Below are 20,658 nucleotides of genomic sequence, written 5' to 3' on the forward strand. Positions count from 1 at the left end.
GAGGAGAACTGCACAGAACTCCTGGTTTGCCTAGGACATTCCTGGGTAATGCTTGTTTTCCTGGACTAAATACTATGGACTTACCTCTACCCGCTTAGACTCTTTTTTTTTTTTTTTTAATTTTATATTGGAGTATAGTTGATTAACAATGTTGTGTTAGTTTCAGGTATACAGCAAAGTGATTCAGTTATACATATACATGCATCTATTCTTTTTCAAATTCTTTTCCCATTTAGATTATTACAGAATATTGAGCAGATTTCCCTGTGCTCTTAAAAGGGCCCCAGTTTGATAAAAAAAAGATCATACAGTGACTAATTATAAGCAACCACTGAATCAAAATATCACCAAACTGTGGTCACAAACCAAAGTACAGTCATCCTTTTTAGAGAGTTTCTAAAGCATTGCTGTGATGTGTTTTTGGGTTGCCTTTGTTTGTGTGTTTACCCAGAATCCCTTTGAGGAAATCTTCTTAGTCTTTGGCTCATGCAAGCCTGGCTTTCTTCCCCCCTAACCCCAAAACTCATCTAACTTCATCCCTCCTACTTCTACCAAATAACCCCAACCTGGGCCGGACAGAGTCCCTCGTAGGACTTTGACAGAACTTTTGAGGCAGATTTCTTTATGAGTGTGAGGTTCTGTTGGTCATCTGTGCCATCAAGTGAGGAAATGTCAAGAGGTAATGAAGGCAACATAGAGGAAGAAAAAACTGAGCAACAAACAAAGAATTCCTGCCTCCAACCAGGCCCAGAGTTTATTTTCAGTTATGGGAAGCAGTGAACTCCATTTCTGCTCAGTGTAGTATGAATTAGATCTGCACATATTACCAAAAGAGTTCTAAGAAATACAACTGCCTTCTCATTAAACTGTCCAGCTTTTTACCTGCCCTATCTCATTACACCAGGCAATCAGGCAATTAGCCCTCAGAATACACAACCCAGTATTTGGAAGACAAAGTCCTTATCTCCCATCCTGGCTCCAGCAAGTTGCACCAGGAACATGACTCTAAAGGCTGCTTGTCACAAGAATGGAGGTTGGGGGATTGTAGTGCATCCCTCGTTTTGAACTTGAGACTTCTGGTTATAGCTCTGAGACCCTACCTAGTAAGACTGCACATCTAGATGGACTGGTTGTCTGGAAGTACAGTGTTTCCCTCAACTTGGCCTAGAGAATCACAAGCCACTGATAATGTGTCTCATGCTTTAGAATTCTTTATGTATTGAGTCAAGCCTAAGGACTTCGGATTTCAATGGCTACTGAGCATATTTCCTCTTAACTGCCCTCATAGTATCCAGGCCTATACTAACTAAAACTGTTCTGTATGTTCCTGGCTTCTTCATTCCCACCTTTCCATCTTAAAAGATCCAGAGTACTGACTCACCAGACTTATGAAATAAACACCATAGGCTATGAATTGCTACTGGCTACACCTAGATATAAAAATAGGTAAGGGCAGTGCTACTTAGGAAGCTTTTACAGTCCATTTGAGAGATCATAATAGCTCAATCCAGTGTATTAAAAGTAGTAAGAGTTGACAGCTTTTTATGTACATTTGAAGGTAGATTTGATAAGATTTTCTAATAAATTGGATGTAAGGTGTGCTAGAAAGAAAGGATTAAAGATGACATCAAGGTTTTTGGTCTATCTGGAATGATAAAGAGTTGCCCTTATCATAGGTGGGGACAATTGAAGGAGGAACACTTTTGGAGACTGAGGAGATGAAGAGCCAATTTTGGAATGCTTTTTAGTATTTACTGTACATCAAGGTAGAGATGTTACTTTATTCAGGAGACCCCAAGATCACCCTCAGGCTTGATAATTCACTAGGACAACTCACAGAATGACCAAAAGCTGTTATACTCACTGTTACAATTTATGACAACAATTTATGACAAGGATACAGAATAAGTTCAGCCAAAAGAAGAGGCACACAGGTCCACACTCAGGTTCCAGTCGTCTTCTCCCAACAACTGGATTTGTAGGCAGTACCAACTTTTCCAGGCAACAATGAGTGACAGTAGGCATGGAGTATTACCAACCAAGAAAACTCACTGGAGCCTTGGTGTCCAGAGTTGTAATTGGGTCTTGGTCACGTAGACACAGTTGACCACTTGCTTGGCTGACCTGTAGGTCACTATCCCTCCAGAGGTTTAGCTGATATCTCATGACCCAAAGCCCCTACCATAAATTACGTTGTTAGATATTCTGTGTGGTCCAAGGCCTCCAGATAAACAAAGTTCTCTTATTGGGGCTTAGAGATTACCTCCCAGGAGCTAAGCGCACAGGCCAGACCTCTTTGTGGGTAAGGTTTATTCTTTACTATGCAACTGTCAAATAGGAAAGTTAATTTAAGCGTCTAGAGTTCAGGAAAGGGGTCGGCAAGAGATATAAATGTGGAAGTCATCAGCGTAAAGATGGAGTGTTAATTAGGTTCCTAGCAGGAAGCAGACTTCCCTTAGATACTTGAAATGAAGAGATTTTGATAGAGACCACTCACAAGGTTACAGGCAGGGTTCAGGGAGCAAATAGGGCCTGTTGAGGCACACATGTCACAGCAATCTCTGAGTTGCAAGATAGTGGTTACCAGAAACTGATAAGAAGTGTTAAAATGTTCCAAGCACAGTACTAAATGATTTCTGTGCATTAGCTCATTTGATTTTTCCTATATGGTTTATAATTACTATTACCACATTTTTACAGATGAGAAAATCAAGTGTAAGATATTTAAATATCTTTGTCTATAGTCATTTAGTAGAATGTTAACGATGTGGGATTCATGTCTACCTGATGCAGACTGCCATGCCACAATATGGTTCAGAAATTTGGCGTCATGATGCAACATACAAGACTAACCTAAGAAAGGGTTTCATATATGTTTGAAAGGGTTTCAACCTTTGTCCATGACTAATCTGCTAAAGGTTATTCAGGGATTGCCAGTTAGTGATTTCCCACTTAGTCTTTCCTGGGAAGCTCCTGCTTTGTTAGATCAGTGTCGTGAGGCTTTGCGGTATGGGCTTTACAAATGGGAGCCAAGCAGAAAAAACAAAAGCATCATGGCCAGATTCTCCTCGGAGGAGAAGTCAGGGCAGAGATAAATTAGATTTCCCAGGGAAATAGAAGTAGAGGAATAGTGTGTGTATGCATGTGTACCTGAGTGTACACACACACAAATACACTTATACATGTATTATGTGTCAAACTGAGTTTTCAGGATTTGGAGGTGTTTTAGAAGAGAAAGAATATAGAATTTTAATAAGTTACTTCAGACAATAAATTTATGCAAGTTTTAAATGTTTTCATGGGACTGTAAGTGTCAGAATTACTGTTTGGATTCTACTTATTTGAATGCATCGTGATTCAGGGTTGAACCATATGGATCCTGGCTTCAGCATAGAGCATGGTGCCTAACATGTGTTGTCTACACTATGTTATTTTCCATTCGGAAGCATAGAAAGGCTGTGCCGTCAATGAAACAATATCGTGGATAGGATTTGATGACACTAATACATAAGGAGAAGATTTTAATAGAGGGACGACCAATACATGGTGTTACCATGCCTGCCTACCCCACCACCCAGGTTCCATCCCTTATTGACTCATGTCCCTGATCACAGAACTGGTCTCAAGAATATTCTTAACACAGTGCTCCAGGAAGCCACCAATAATCAGTTGACCCTGGCATGTGAATTGAAACTCTAATGTGTCAAGCTGAAGTGTTTTTACATATTTTCAGTTTTGAATGTATTAGGCTCAGTCATTCTTGAAATATACAACAAATTTCAAAAAGAGAGAAGGAAATTGCTCCCTGTAAAGTTAGTGTAGGATTTTAGGATTTTTCCAGAAAACCACCCCTCTAATTTTACTTTACATAGCTTTCTCTTCCTTTTCCAAGAAGACAAAAACCACATTGGAAGTTTCCTCTCCTCTTTTCTTCTTCTCCCCTTTTTTTCTTCTGGACCCCACTTTTCTTTATTTTCTATCTTCCCTGTACTGTTGAACAAATTCACCTTGCCCCCAAGGAGAGGAGGGCTGACAAAAATTTGGAGACAGAATTTTTTTCAATGTCACCTCTCCTGTCAAAGCCATTTATGATTTTCTTATTATGATTAGCTCCCTTCTCTATATTTACAGCATTACTGTACATTACAAGGTCCATAACTGGTATACATATTCTATTTAGAACACTCTGTAGCACAAATAAAACATTCAATAAAAATAACTCCTTGAAATGTTATACTTGGCCTTTCAATGAATTGTCTTTTCTCAACTGAAAAAAAAAAAAAAAAACTGACGATGATTGAATGTAGATGAGTCATTTTTAGGCAATGCATTTTGGGTAAGGGGAGTCTGGCCTGCACAAAGACCACATTATCTGAAATGATAAACAGGCCTGATTAGTAAGCCAGGTGGCAAAGCTCTAGTTTGTGTGGCTGCTGAAATAGATACCTGGGTATGGGAGCAAACTTGGGACTCCCTTCCTGGGGCTGGGGGAGACTGGGCCTGTGGAGAGGTGGTGTGATTGATCCTTTTAGAAGCAAGTGCCAACTGGAGTGTGCATAAATGTTCCTTCTGGATTCTCCTTAAAAGCTAAATTGATGGCAACTTCTGAAAAGAGCATCTTGGACCTCTGTCACCTGGAAGCTTAAGATACACCTTGATTTTAGGTACTGTAAAATAACTGACAGCAGAAAAAGCTTTAAGAAATGTACTCTCGGTGATAGAATTAGAGGGAATAGAATGTTACTCATCTACCAAAGTAAAGGGATAATTGCAATGTGGTGCTCTTCTTTATTAGAAGATTTTCAGGAACCCATCTGCCTGGATTGTTTCTTTTTTATTATCATTACATCAACTAATTACATTAGGGAAAAGGGGATATTTTAATTAAAAGACTGTTTTAAGGCGTTATAATTCTACTCTTTCATTAAATAACTTAACCAGGTGCCAAATTTGTTAAACTATATTTCTGAAAATTGTTTGGAAATTATTTGTGTTAACCATATTTTCAACAAAATAGATTTTGCCCTTTTATTTTATCTAATAGATGGGTCCTTTTATTTCTCCATTTTGACCAAAGAACCATAGGATAGGACCACATATATACTATCCCAATTATTTTGAAAGGCTTACTTTTTTCCTAAAAAGGGGACAAACTGTTTCATTTTTACAGAACATGCATATTTACTTGTATATGATGGAGGGATTAGGGTAATCCTTTCTGAAATTGGCATTTTTCGACTGTGATACATTGCAGAGGAATGCTGGGGTAGGTAGGAAGATTGATAGTGATCCACAGCGGAAAATACTTAGCCAGTATTGTAATTAAAAGACGTTCCTACTGTTTAAACCCTTTTTCCTGTGGATAAAAATCTCACCCACATATGTTAAATTACAGGGATGTCATCAGATAACTCAAGTAGGTGAGTAAACGTCCACTCTTTGGATGTCTTGAATGCATCTCCCATTTTGTCAACCCTACTCTTATTCTTTCAAGGTGTTCTGAATAACAGAATTCAGACAGGGATTTGTACGTAAGTGTCAGACAGTGGGGAGGGGAAAGGATCTACAATGGAAATATGGATAAAAGAGAAACAATAGCACTGGACAGAGCAATGAAGACTTAGAAGCCGAGAGAGGACTCTAAGCACCTGTGCAGGAGATGGTAGAAAGCCAGAATTTAAAAATCATGATTCTACTTTCAGTATTCAAACACCTCTCTGGATTTCTTCTCTCTGATTGAAATGCTGAACGATTTTGATTCCAAAAACTGAATGTGAAAAGCATTAGAGAAACAACTTTGGTATTAAAAAATGTAAAAGTCAAACTGTATGTCATGCCGTTAAAGACTGAATAAATACTATTATTCCAATCATTATATTTATACATGAAATGATGTCTTGTGCATAGTAGATATGCAGTAAATATATGTTGAATGAATGAATGAATAAATAAAGACAACATTTCTCTCGAATTCTCAAGTAAGAGATGGCAGTTCCTACTAGCAACAGCTATTTTTAAAAAATTTTTAGCCCTTCAATATTATTCCTCAGGGAAGCTGGCAAACTGAAATCTGTTACATTAATGCCAGCAGGGATGTATATGTGTGAAGAGAATAAGTAAACATTTATTGTACCTGATACCTCAGTGGATTATCCACATGAATTCTTAAGACGCTTGAAAATGCTTGGCAATATTTATACTTAGGGTGAACTCTACAAATGCTGTTTGTGGATTTTATACTTCTGAAAATTTCTATTTTCGAGTCTGTTGAGCTTTTTCAATTAAGAACTGTTGGGCTAATCCATAACTATATAGCTACTTTTTCTTCGGTAATGAGTTAATCTCAACATTTTGATTAAAATTTTGTTGTTGTTAGGTGTTCAGTCTATATGAGTGTCAAAGTAACTTCCAAGAACAGATTTAGTAACGAGCACATTTAAAAAAATAACTGTATTCCTTCCTTCTTAACCCAAATAACAACAATGAAAATTGCTACTTTTTGAGAATCTAATATATGCCAGTTCCTTTTCTGGTGTTTTATATATTAATTCATAGATGGTTTTACCCTATTATAGAGAAGAGGAAAATAAAACAGATCTAAGAGAGATACAATGTCTTGCATAAAGATCCACATATCATAGATTTTTGAACTGAGATTCACATTCAACACTCAGGCTATTGCTACTCTGATAGACTAAATCCCCCAAATTTATATTTGAGTCGCTCAAAATCTTGTGAGGTAAGTAAGCCAAGGGTAGCTTTCTTTTCTTTACTCATCCAAGGTTGGTATTAGATCAGTCTGCATTTATATAAATAACTTAATGAGAATAAGAGAAACTTAGAACTAGGAAAAATTTAGAGATAATCCAATTTAGTAATTCTTAGGCATTTTGGTTTTGGTAGCACTTTACACTCTTAATAATTACTGAGGATCTCTAAAAGCATTTATAATATGCTTATAAACATTTACCATATTAGTAATAAAATTATAACATTTAAAAATATTAATTCATTTAATAATTGCAATAACAAATCTATTCACATATCATATTTTAATGAAAAATACCTATATTTTCTAAAACAAAAATGTAATAAGAAGAGTGGCTTTGTTTTGCATTCTCATAAGTCTCTTTACTATTTGGTTTAATAGGAGGTAGTTGGATTTTCATATCTACTTCCTCGTTCAATCTGCCATGACATCATCCATGTCTTGTAACCCCTAGAACACTCCACTGCACATGTGTGATTGAATGAAAGTAAAAAAGCCAGATAACCTCTTATTATTATTATTAAAATAACTGGACCTCAGGGACCCTCCTGAGGGGGCTGTGGACCACACTTTGAGAACTGCTTTTCTAGATAAGACTCCTCCCATGACCTCACACTCTGGAAGCACTCTCTCCTCACAGATGCCCAAGCCAAACATCTGAGAAACCTCCCTGACTCAGCCCTTCTCCCTCACCAACCACTTATCATCTTTTCTCAAAAATCTCTAGTCCCTTTTTTTTTTTTTCTTAGATTCCATATATATGTGTTAGCATACGGTATTTGTTTTTCTCTTTCTGACCTACTTCACTCTGTATGACAGACTCTAGGCAAAGTGAGAGAGTGGCATGGACATATATATATATATATATATATATATACACACTACCAAACATAAAATAGATAGCTAGTGGGAAGCAGCCGCATAGCACAGGGAGATCAGCTCGGTGCTTTGTGACCACCTAGAGGGGTGGGATAGGGAGGGCGGGAGGGAGACGCAAGAGGGAAGAGATATGGGAACATATGTATATGTATAACTGATTCACTTTGTTATAAGGCAGAAACTAACACACCATTAAAAAAAAAAAAAAAAAACTCTAGTCCCTCCACTTCTTTCTCTCCCTACCGTCTTGACCTGAACACACACCTTACCCTTTCCCAACTTGCATTATTACAACTGTCTTCCAACTCTTCCTCCCGTTTTAGTTCTTCTCTTCTGTCCTCTATAGTGAAAATCTGAGTGATTCTTTTGAAATGCAGATTCCAAGTGAGCATTTTCTACCACCCTTAAGTTAAGGCCTTGACTCTATTGTAAAATACAAGGGCATCCTAAGCATCCCTGCCCTCTTCTCAAATTACACTCGTCAGCACTTCTTCCTTGCTTCTTAAGATTCTTTGCCCATGCTCTCTCACCTCCACGCCAGTATAAAAGCTGTCTTTTCTTCCATCCATTCCTGCCATTCTTTCTCTTTTTATTTAGGTATGAACTTAGACGTCACCTCCTTTGAGATAATTTCCCTGAACACTCCCACTCTGAGTTAGGTGATCCTGCTATATGCTTCCTCAACCATCTGCACTTTCCCTATCAAAACAGTATTGCCATTTTTCATTTATAATTGCTTGCTTAGTAGCATTTGTCCCCCTGTGTATTTTTAGCATGGTATGGGCAGGAAATTTGTCTATTTATATATTTCATTGTCTCCTCAATGTCTAGAACAGTGCTTGACCTACAGTAAAAATTTAATAAACATTTGATGCATAAGTAAATGAATGTCTTTTTTTCTCTCTCTTATTCCTACAGTCAGTTGTATTTACAGTTTTTTAACTCACTCTTCCTAATACAGTTGGAAATCATTCTTTAAATTAATTGTTTTATTGTCTTATGCTACTAGTTAATACTAGTAGTATTAACTACTAGTTAATATAAAATAGTTATTATCCTACAATATAGCTATCAAAGGGTATCTCTCATAAGACACTTATCTGAAACCAGACCTATCTTTGGAAATTGGCCACACTCTTTGAATCTCTCACCTGGAAAGATTGTTAAAAATGTACATGCAGGAGTCCTATCGCCTGAAGATTCTTATTTGGTTGTTTAGATTGTACCCAAGCTTCACAGGTTACTGTCATACCTTCCAAAGTTTGGGAGCCACTGCCTTACAGCAATTATATTCAGGTTTATTTATAAAAAGTAGTTAAACAATGTTACTACCCTTTAAGAATTTATTCTAATTTAGTTACAGAGTACTCCCATATATAAAGAAGTGTATAGCCTTTTATAGATGTTTTAGAGGATTTTATAAGCCCAATGTTAAATGCTGCTACAATTAAGCAGGTGTTATAAATTCAAATTTTTTTTTACTCTTTGTACAGTTCAGTGTTAACATCTGTACTCATTATATACATAATTCCCTAGACTGAATTGTATCATGTTTAATGGGTATATTCGATATCAATTAATATGTAATATTTTACTAATAGTATTATACTGTGTAATTTATGCAAATATTATTTGTAGGATTTTATATATCAAAATTTTAAAACAACTTACAATGAAGTAAACTTTATGGGACAATGTTTTATTTAATAAATTAATTTTTTATAATTTTATTTATTATTATTTTTTTGGCTGCAGTGGGTCTTCGTTGCTGCGCATGGGCTTTCTCTAGTTGTGGCGAGAGGGGGCTACTCTTCGTTGTGGTGCACGAGTTTCTGCTTGCCATGGCTTCTCTTGTGTGGAGCACGGGCTCTAGGCACATGGGCTTCAGTAGTTGTGGCACATGGGCTCTGTAGTGGTAGCTCGCAGGCTCTAGAGCGCAGGCTCAGTAGCTGTGGTGCATGGGCTTAATTGCTCCAAAGCATGTGATATCTTTCCAGACCAGGGATCAAACCCGTGTCCCCTGCATTGGCAGGTGGATTCTTAACCACTGTGCCACCAGGGAAGTCTGGTGGGACGGTATTTTAAAAGCAAAAGATACTATATATTTATGAATTTACATATGTTTTATCTTGCATGTCTCAAGGATAAAAATACTGAAAATTAGTCATGTTAATTTTATTAACTATGTTGCAACATATTAAAGTGTATATAGCATTACATGTCTAAGAGGATCTATTATTTATTTAAAAACTGAATGAAAAAAGAATTCCTAGAATTAGATTTCTTTATATCTCATATGTTATTTTAATACACAGTAGATTTTTAGTCATAGTAAGATTCTTTTAATTCCTGTTTCCAAATAGAGCTATATATATATAATAAAGAGAGTATGTGTGTGTGTGTGTGTATATATATATATATATATATATAGAGAGAGAGAGAGAGAGAGAGAGAGAGAGAGAGTTCCAGATAGTTATTTACAAATATTTTCCTTTATTATTGTTTGTCATAGTAATATTTATGAAGGTAGTTTTTCAGGAAAGATAGAAATAGAGTTTTAGAAATATAAAGATGAGATGGAAAAAGGGGTAAATAAGAAGGAAGAGGGGAGAAGGGGAAAGGAAATTGCTTAATTTTGTCCAAGCTAATAGAATTGTATGATCCTTCTTTTCTTATCATACTCTTATATATTGGATCTTTTATATCAGTTTTTAAGGGGTTTCATTAATTAGAAAGTTTCTATAAAGGAATAAATTCATTGATTTGTCTCTGTTATTTAAAAATGCATAACAGTTTAATGACCTATTGAAAATGGACCGATTAATTTGATATATTTTTGAAACATATAATCAGGAGCTACTTTTCTAGGAAAATGTTTGCTTTATTAGTAATTTCTGTGGTTATATTTATTTCTGAAGAAATACAGAATGATACAAATAAAAACAATACAAAGGAAAGTTTTATTTCTTAAAGTAATTTAATTACACTTCTGGCTATTTAGTCTTTTTATTAAGAAAAGTATATCACTCTTGCATATACACCAACTTACTATACCATTACTTGTGAACAAAACAAGAAACAATAACCAAAGTTTGTAATAATAGAGAATAATTACATAAATTATGTCCACTAAAACTTAATTGGACAAACTAGAACAGTAACCACTAACTTCAATGACCTATAAGACATTGTCACAAAACAATTATTGATGTAAAATACAAAAAAAAAAACCCTCTATGTATATATGTGCAAATACATAGGAAGTATATGGAGGATAATATTTCAAGCCATCAACAGTGACAACCCACTGGGAGTAGAATTAGGATAGAGAGGGAAACTATTTTATTTTAAATTATTTTATCTATTTAAATTATTTACATTAACTTACAGTCATGTATGTCTTTCATACTTTGAGAAATACCCTAAGAATTTGAGAAGCGATTTTAACAAAAATAACTGGGGATTGGGAGTTCTGAAGTAGGAATTTCAATGGTCACGTCATGACGTACACATGTACATGGTCAAGGAAATCAGACACTGTGGTATATTTTGTGATTCTCTGAACTACTCTGTTTTTTCTGTAACATTCTATTTTTTTTCTTTTCCATTAAAGGTCTCATTCGCTTGCAGGAGCTCATCAAAGCTCCATCAAGATACAATCTTCGACTTAAGATCCGTCAACTACCTGCTGATACAAAGGATGCAAAACCCTTACTAAAAGAAATGAAAAGAGGCAAGGAGTTCCATGTCATCTTTGACTGTAGCCATGAAATGGCAGCAGGCATTTTGAAACAGGTAATCTTTAAATTATTTAAGTTCTTAATTTCTTTATTGAATTTGGGTTTGAAATTTTTTTTTTTACATCTTTATTGGAGTATAAGTGCTTTACAATGGTGTGTTAGTTTCTGTTGTATAACAAAGTAAATCAGCTATACATATACATAGATCCCCATATCTCCTCCCTCTTGCGTCTCCCTCCCACCCTACCTATCCCACCCCTCTAGGTGGTCACAAAGCACTGAGCTGATCTCCCTGTGCTATGCAGCTGCTTCCCACTAGCTATCTATTTTACATTTGGTAGTGTGTACATGTCAATGCTACTCTCTCACTTGGTCCCAACTTCCCCTTCCCAGTCCCCCCCAAGCCGTGTCTTCAAGTCCATTCTCTACGTCTGCGTCTTTATTCCTGTCTTGCCCCTAGGTTCTTCAGAACCTTTTTTTTTTTTTAGATTCCATATATATGTGTTAGCATAGGTATTTGTTTTTCTCTTTCTGACTTACTTCACTCTTGTGACAGACTCTAGGTTCATCCACCTCACTATAAATAACTCAATTTTGTTTCTTTTTATGGCTGAGTGATATTCCATTGTATATATGTGCCACATCTTCTTTATCCATTCACCTGTTGATGGACACTTAGGTTGCTTCCATGTCCTGGCTATCGTAAATGGTGCTGCAGTGAACATTGTGGTGCATGTATCTTTTTGAATGATGGTTTTCTCAGGGTACATGCCCAGTGGTGGGATTGCTGGGTCATATGGTAATTCTATTTTTAGTTTTTTTAAGGAACCTCCATACTGATCTCCATAGTGGCTGTATCAGTTTTCATTCCCACAACAGTGCAAGAGGGTTCCCTTTTATCCACCCTCTCCAGCATTTATTGTTTGTAGATCTTTTATGATGGCTCTTCTGACCGGTGTGAGGTGATACCACATTGTGGTTCTGATTTGCATTTCTCTAATGATTAGTGATGTTGAGCATCCTTTCATGTGTTTGTTGGCAATCTGTATATCTTCTTTGGAGAAATGTCTATTTAGGTCTTCCACCCATTTTTGGATTGGGTTGTTTGTCTTTTTTGATATTACGCTGCATGAGCTGCTTGTATATTTTGGAGATTAATCCTTCGTCAGTTGCTTCATTTGCAAATATTTTCTCCCATTCTGAGGGTTGTCTTTTTGTCTTGTTTATTTATTTTTTGGCTACACTGTGTGGCATGTGGGAATCTTAGTTCCCCACCAACCAGGGATCAAACCCATGCCCCCTGCAGTGGAGTATTAACCACTGGACCGCCAGAGAAGTCCCCTGTTTTTTTGTTTTTTAAATCAAAGTGTTATTGTTACACAGTTGGTTTAAAAAAAAAAAGCCAGAGAAGTCACCTTGATGTGATTTTCTGATAAAAAGTCTAAGTACTTTAATTAATTGTCTTAAAAGAAAAGTAATATAAATATTGATGATCTTTAAAGCACATTGAAGTTCCGAGGTTACTTTCAAATGGCTAAAATGCCGTTTGTTAATGTGAATATTGATCAATGAAGTAGATATTTCTGTTTTGTGCTGAAATGAGGGAATAAACTTCAAATCAACAATTAAGCAGCTCAACCATTAAAATCAACTAGTAAGAAAAAGAGAAAAAAAAATTGTTCTTTACCTGTCATGTACACTGAGATGCCTTACACATTTGATCTTATTTAATTATCACCGTAACCAAATGAAGTAGGGACTAGCTCCACTTTACAGACAAAGAAACTGAGTCTCAGAAAGATTAAGTAGCTTGATCAATGTCCATCATTGATGAAGGAAATAGCAGAGGGATTTATATTTCTCTTAGTGATGTTAGGAAGTATTCATTTCAGAATAAGCATTGCCTACCTAAAAAGATAATTCTAAATCAATCAAATGAAACAATTCATAGCAGTACAACCTCTTACTATTACTTCAGCACTATTCAGGCCTAACAGCACACTGGAAAACAATTATTATTAGCTCATATCTTATATATGAGGGGATTGATGTAAGGGGTTAAATAGCTAGTACAAGGCTGTACTATGTAGTAGAGCCTGAATTTGAACACAAGTCTTTGGACTTTGTTTTTTAAGCTCTTCTATACACACTGGCTGACTGGAGATTAGCCACCTGTCTTGAAACCTCTCAAATGTAGGATAAAATATCTCTACTAGAGAGTTATGCAGATTCAGATGTCAAATTATATCTCATAAAATATAACTACCAACAGTAAATGTCTGTTATAACATGGTTAGTTTATTAAGCAGATGTTAATCCAATCTTCCAATATGGATGTTGGTTTCACTACAGTAAAATATTTAATTGGATTTGGAAAATTGCTCTAGTGTTATATTTGAGTAATAAAGAATGTAAGGGTGGTTGTTGTTGTTTGGTTGGGTTTTTTTGGGAACAAAATGATGTGATAAAGTAAGCACTGGAATCTAGAATAGGGATTTGTTTTTCATTTAATACCAAACAATTCTTGGTCACATTTAGAATACACAGACTTGGAAAGGATACCTTTCCTTTATGCCTGGAGTGAGTATCACTGTACTATCTGTCAGTGACAAATAATAGGCTTTTGGTAGGCTTTCTCTAGGCCTCCAACAAGTATATAGGTGATCAGTTGTCTTGTCTCTAGAGTAACTAACGCTGACTTATTTTGCTGTTTGAAAGGTGAGAGTATCCATCACCTTTAATAATAGAATTTCCATTCTGGCTTCTAGTTGATATATCCCTTATTTCATACTTGTTTTCTGATGTGTAACCTGCTATTTGCAAAACGAAAACAGAATTAAAGTAGTATCTAAAATATATACAACAGTAAAATTATATAATTTTAACAAGATTAGTAGGTGAAAAATCAGAACGGAGGGGAAATGAGAATATGAAAGTTAAGTTGAAGTCAGAGTAACACTATTGCACAGAAGGCATACTTTTTGATCCTGTAACACTGGCAGACCACATGTGGTGGGATTTTTTTTAAAACTTACCTTGTCCCAGAGAGCATTTATCTCATATTTGGATCTTAGCTACTCTAGAAACCAATTCAAAACGAAAGTAAATAGCTTCTTTTTTTGTAACTGCAGCAGTACATTTAGTAGGACTCCATTTTGTGATTTATGAAATTTTTCTGAGACTCCTCAATGTTGGCTAATGATGACACTCCAAAGAAATGGTACAAGAGTTGAAGATAAGGCACAAATGGGCTTTCAGCTTGTCTGGCTTAATCCAAGAACAAATATTAGGAATATCAAGAAAAGGAGATGTTTGTTTGTTTTATTTAAACTGACTGAGCTCTTACTAAATAGTGAGCAACCATGAATTTGAAGTTTTCCTGCCTGAGAGCTTTAAAAGTGAGTGAAGCCTGGGCTTGGCTAGATTTCCTCTGAGGCAAATTAAGGGCACTCATTGGCATACATGTCTTAATAGCAAAAGATTCCACCTCTACTCAGATTTGTCAAAGAGAATCCTCTATGGCAGGGCCAGGATGCTGTGGAGTAAAGTCTCACGAAGACATTCTATCACAGAAAAAAATAGCAACCAAGAACTTTAAAGTCCATATCAGAGAGTGTGAAATCAAAATTTTTAGCCTGGAAAAATGTAAAAGCAGATACAAAGAAACTGCTACAGCAGCAAGAAGTAAAATATAATAAAATTTTAAGAAATACGTATAAAGTCTAACCCCTCCAATTGTTAACCTTAAGCAATGTAACATCCAGATATAACCTGAAGGATAAACTGGTTGCAAATTATATGCCTGGATAACTGCATGTGTTAATTTGTCATATGGCATTGTTAACACTACATCAGTTAAATGTTGGGAAATTCTAACAATATTTTGATTTTGGAAAAAATCATTCTGTGGTATTTCTTTCCAGGAGGGGTGATGTGGCACAAGCAATTTTCTTTTGTGGCCACTCTTATTTATACACAAGGAGATAATAATTTTGTTCTTTTTAATGTGGTTTGAAGTGTGCACACAGTTCATTCAGAAGCAGTAGTAGCAAGACATAAATGCTATAATTAAAAGAAGGTCCAGAACAAGTTCTTTTTTAATTCCCATTGGAAATTATTAACTCACCTTTCAAGAGAGTATCCCCGTTGTTCACTTTTGTTCATGTTAGAGTATAGGTACTCCATCAAAAATAACTAAACTTTTCTACTTAGATCTAAGTTCATAGTCCATACTGACTCTTGTTTTCAGAATCAAAGACTGAAGGGAGGTCAGTGAAATGCTCACACAGTCCTCAGTTATCCCTTAAAGGTTTCTTTTCAACGTAATGAAGAAGAAACCTGGGGCTGGTGCAGAACACCATTTTCTTAACCACCTCCCACCCTCGCCTCCAAAACACAATTTCCAGGATTGGGCTGAGATTCCCAGGTTTTCGAATTATCAAGGAGGAAACAGCCAAAATTTTAGAATGTATAGATCCTAAATGGATCTATATCTTTGGGAATATAAAATATGCCACTTTATAAAAGGCATAGATTATGCTCTATATCCAAGCTCCAAGAGTTAGAGAGACCTGGAGTTTATTTTCACTCACTGTATCAATTTGTTGGCTAATTTATTCATTCTTATTATGTCTTAGTTTCTTCACCTGTAAAATAAGTATAATAACAGGACCTACGTCATAGGATTTTTAATGAGGCCTAAATTGATTAAGATGTGCAGTGTGCTTAGAATAGTACCCAGCACTTTTTAGGCATTATGTAAGTGTTATTTATAGTTATACATCTGAATCGCTGTTTCTTTCATTTATCCCAATCGATATTTCTATGACTATTGAGTTGGTAAAGTAAAAAATATCGACAAGGGTAATGCTGAACTCTCATTGAGTAGTTCTGAAGTTGCGAGACCTTTAACACATATCCATCAGGAACAATGAATACCTTCTACAAAGATAATCTTGTAAATTTTTATTTAATAAGAAAAATTTTCTCTTATTTTGCTTAAATGTAAATTTATCAGAGAGTTATTGGCTCATGTAATTTTTATCCATTCAGGAAATATTATTTGTTTCCTAAAAGTTGTACATCCAATTAAGTTGTGTGTGGGGGGTGTTCCCCATACCATAAGCAGTGCTCTGACGCCAGCACGTTGGGTCCTACAACCCAATTCAGTTCTCACAGCATCTATCCAGAGGTAGCATCCGATTCTGCAGGTTAAGGGCTTAGTCCTACAAGACTGTTTCCCCACCTCCCCCACTTCGGACATGAACCACAAGTCCAGGTAATCACTTGTGCTTCTGACCCACCGGCTATAGATTGGAGGTTCCTACAACCCCCTCCTTAGGTTCGATTAATTTGCTAGAGCAACTCACAGAACTCAGAGAAACATTTTACGTACTAGATTCCCGGTTTATTATGAAAGGATGTAACTCAGTAACAGCCAGATGGAAGAGATGCATAGGGCAAGATACAGGGAAAGGGCAAGGAGCTTCCTCGACCCTTCTGAGTATGCCACTCTCCTCGCACCTCCACATGTTCACCAACCTGGAAGCTCTCCAGATCCTCTCCTTTTGGGTTTTTCTGGTGGCTTCAGTTCATAGGCATGATTGATTAAATCATTGGCCATGGCGATTGAACTCAGTCTCCAGCCCCTCTTCCTTCCCAGGAGTTCACCGGGGTAGAACTGAAAGTTTCAACCTTCCAATCATGAGATTGCTTTCCCCTGGCAATCAGCACCCACCCTCCCATCTTAGGGGATTTTCCAAAGTCACCTCATTTGACATAAACTCAGTTGTGCTTGAAAGGGGCTTGCTAAGAATAACAAGACACCCATTTCACCTTTATGGCTCTGAAGCAATTTCAGGAAGTGAAGAAAAGAAACCAAATATTATAACAAAGATGTTCCCATTGCTTTTATTGTTTGGGAAATTCTAAGAGTATCTGGAGTTTTGTGCCAGAAATGGGATGAAGACCAAATACATATTTCTTATTATAAATTACAATATCACAATTCCTAAGTTCCTTTCCTCTGCTCAATTCTTTGATGCTACCTATCATTAACAAATGTTTCTCCCTTTAAAAAAAATACATTTTATATATCCCAAAATTTTTCACAAACATCTGTCTTTTCTTACTGAACAGCTAATGCTGTGGAAATACAAATTTTATTGTAGCTAATTGGTTAATACCTACCTATGGGCATGGAATACAAAGGATGTAGCTGGGGCAGCTACTTAGGAAACCAATTTGAGTAGTTAGTAGTTTGTGGAAGAATATTAGATGCACCTGAGAATACTTGTTTCCTACTAAGAGCTCTTCATTCAGCTCAAAAATGCACCATTTTTCAATTATCATCACCAGCTACTGTTCACTGATAAATAGCTATTTCTAAAGGATTCTGTATTTTCAGAGAGGAAATTGACACTTCTTATGACTGGGAGTTCTAACCCAAAAGTCCTTGTTTTAAGACTGATAGTCTAAAATTGATGAGGACTGTAGAAGTGTGAAATAAAACATAGTAAATTTCAATTGTTCATTAATAAAAAATAAACTTGCCTTTATCTGTACAGTGGTGATTTACATTTGCTTCATTAATACTAAGAAAACGTCTCTAAAATGCTAAAAAAAATTCCTGTTGGTATTGTACCTTGGAGCACTGTTTTCCTAATTGAGTAATACTTTTCAACAAAATAAAATGGTGTTCCTTATTATGGAATTTGTAGTGAAGATACTACAAATATAATGAACTAAGATTTGCTCATTTGAGGTTTTGTTTCAAATTTATGCCTCTTTTAATATGTAAAACATAAGCTTTACAATTGCAAACATTCAATTAATAGCTTTTCTATCAAGAGAATTGGTTCAGAAATTCCTTTGTAACCACTAATCTTCTTTAACTATGGAAAAAAGATTTAGTTTGACCCAATTTTAATGTAACCTGAATACTATAGGCTGATTCTTCATTACATTCTGCTATTTTCATCTCACTTGCCTTATTGACATAATGTATTTCATCTAACGTGTACCTTCAATATTAATATTTTAATATTTTTATTTTTTACTTCTTAGGCATTAGCTATGGGAATGATGACAGAATATTATCATTACATCTTTACCACACTGGTAAGTAATTTATTAAAACATAAAGATAATGCTCTAAATTTTCTTATAATGAATTTCAGGATGAAAAATGGGTTTTTGAGTGGGAAGAAGTAATATAATACTGGCACTTTTAAAGTTACGATTTATTTTATTTTGATAAAACCCAAGAGGAATTATCATCATAGAGAACTAATGATTCTTGGTGGGAAGCTGATGATTTTGAAATAATATCATTTCAGATATTAATTCAAAATAATATCTTATTTTTATATTGCTTAGAGGACTTTCAGAACATAATGGATTTTAAAATTAGTTTGCTGAGAAATCAATGTTTTAGAAAAGCACAAATTCTTAAGTTGTTAGCTCTATTGACTTAACTGAAATCAGGTTTATTGAAGCTGCTCCTTTAGTAGATTAAATTTCCTATTCTGTTTTTGCATATGTTAAGTTGGATTTTTTTAAGTAAATATGATTTAATTTGCAACTAGCAAATTGAATGTTACCCTTATCTTTTGTCTTTACGTAACCACTACAGTTTTTTCTCAATATGCATGAAAATCTGACATTCTTTTTTTTTATCAAACCTACTTATCCTTAGCTCTATTTCTTTACCAATACATTATCCTAGTTTTCCTTCCACTGTGAAACAGCTATCTGTCTCTGTCACTATTTCCTGCCCATCCCCCCAATATGAGAGTATCTCCAAGTTTGGGCATGTATCTTATTTTCTTTTTTCCTCTTCAATTATTTTCTTCAGAACTGGTATGTACTTAGAGCTTCAATTATGACCTTTGTTCAAATGAGATCTAAATGTCTATCTGTAATATTCCTGAATTGTTATATATCGCTGCGTTGCAGAACGTTTCTAATCGTTGTGGCGTTAAGATAATTTCAAGTTATTTAAACCTTAATGTATTGTCCTCTGAAGTGACTCATCTTCTGACTCTTGCTTCAAAACTTCCACTGTCTCTAACTCCTGTATCCCCAACAAAATGCCACTGATTTTTTCTCCATAGTGTCTGTAGTATGCATCGTCTCCTTTCCCACAATGACCAGTCTAACCAATACTCTCTCTTTGTTAACTCAAAAGTTTTCCAGTTGATCTCCTTGCTTTTAGGAGTCTTGAAGTTACCAGATTAAATTAATAAAATTTAGTAATTGGTCTAAATTACTGAATTTTAAATCTAAATTGATCACAATAGCTTCTTGTAAAAACAACTCTTCTTCAATGAAGATGCTTCACACAGTAGGTTGTATTTTATTGGTAAATACTAAGGCTAACTCTGCCGTATATCTGTATCACTTCCCACCAGGCAACTTTTTTGCAACCTGTGAGAAACTTAGTGATGGGCTGGTGGAGAGTGAGTAGAAGCCTTCACTCGTCAGCAAATTATATTTCAATGCTGTTGAAACTCAGTTCTACCATAATCATAAGATTTTAGGGAAATCGAAAGCATCTCTTAATAAGGAAAAAAATGGAAAAAAAAACTAGTTTAGTATATGTAGGACTCATCTAGCCTGTAATTGAAGGTCCTTTTCAGTTTGATTCTAACCTAACTTGCCTATTTTCTTGTGCCGCTGTTCTCCCTCATGAATTCTCTTATAGCCAAACTGATTTAGGTCAGTCTCCTGAGTAGACTTTATATTTTCTAATTTTTGTATCTCTACTGACATTTTGGTCTCCTTTTGTCTTTTGCCTTTCAAGAGCATGGCCATTCTTTAATGGCAGCTCAGATCCCATCTGCTCTGTGAAGTTGTTCTTTACCATAAAAATTGAAAATCATTTGTCTTGCTTCTGACTCTTTGCACTTATCACTTGTACTCTTTTGCCGCTTAACATATATTGCACTACATTATATATATATATATATATATATATATATATATATATATATATAGCCAGAGAGAGAGAGATAATCTCCTTGGCTAGATTGCAAATGTTGAAAACTAAAAACCTAAAAGTTCCTTATATTTTTCACAGCACAGAATAGAGCTCAGGCCAACGTCAGCTTCTCTTCACTGAATTTTGCTTCTATAATCTAGTCTGTACAGCTGTACGAGCAAGCTGTGCCCAGGACCAATGGCATTGATCTTGCCCTGGCTCTCAGTAGTTCTCAATGTTGTCTGTAAGATCTAAGGAATAGCTAATGCCAACTCAATGGGGGCAAAAGT

The 20,658-nt window shown here is 35.6% G+C and overlaps 1 protein-coding gene across 5 annotated transcripts in view; it reads left to right on the forward strand.

Annotated features, from left to right (window-relative positions):
- Positions 1-20,658, forward strand: part of GRIK2 (glutamate ionotropic receptor kainate type subunit 2) — a 630,583-nt gene that overhangs the window by 281,302 nt on the left and 328,623 nt on the right. For all 5 annotated transcript variants that reach the window (XM_029223762.1, XM_029223766.1, XM_029223765.1 and 2 more), the window contains exons 4-5: positions 11,262-11,443; positions 18,454-18,507. In XM_029223762.1, coding sequence (XP_029079595.1) covers positions 11,262-11,443; positions 18,454-18,507 — 236 coding nt within the window. The remainder of the gene's footprint in view (positions 1-11,261; positions 11,444-18,453; positions 18,508-20,658) is intronic.

The sequence above is a fragment of the Monodon monoceros genome, unplaced genomic scaffold, assembly GCF_005190385.1.
Source record: "Monodon monoceros isolate NGI ecotype Baffin Bay Population unplaced genomic scaffold, NGI_Narwhal_1 Super_Scaffold_15, whole genome shotgun sequence".
NCBI classification, from domain to species: domain Eukaryota; kingdom Metazoa; phylum Chordata; class Mammalia; order Artiodactyla; family Monodontidae; genus Monodon; species Monodon monoceros.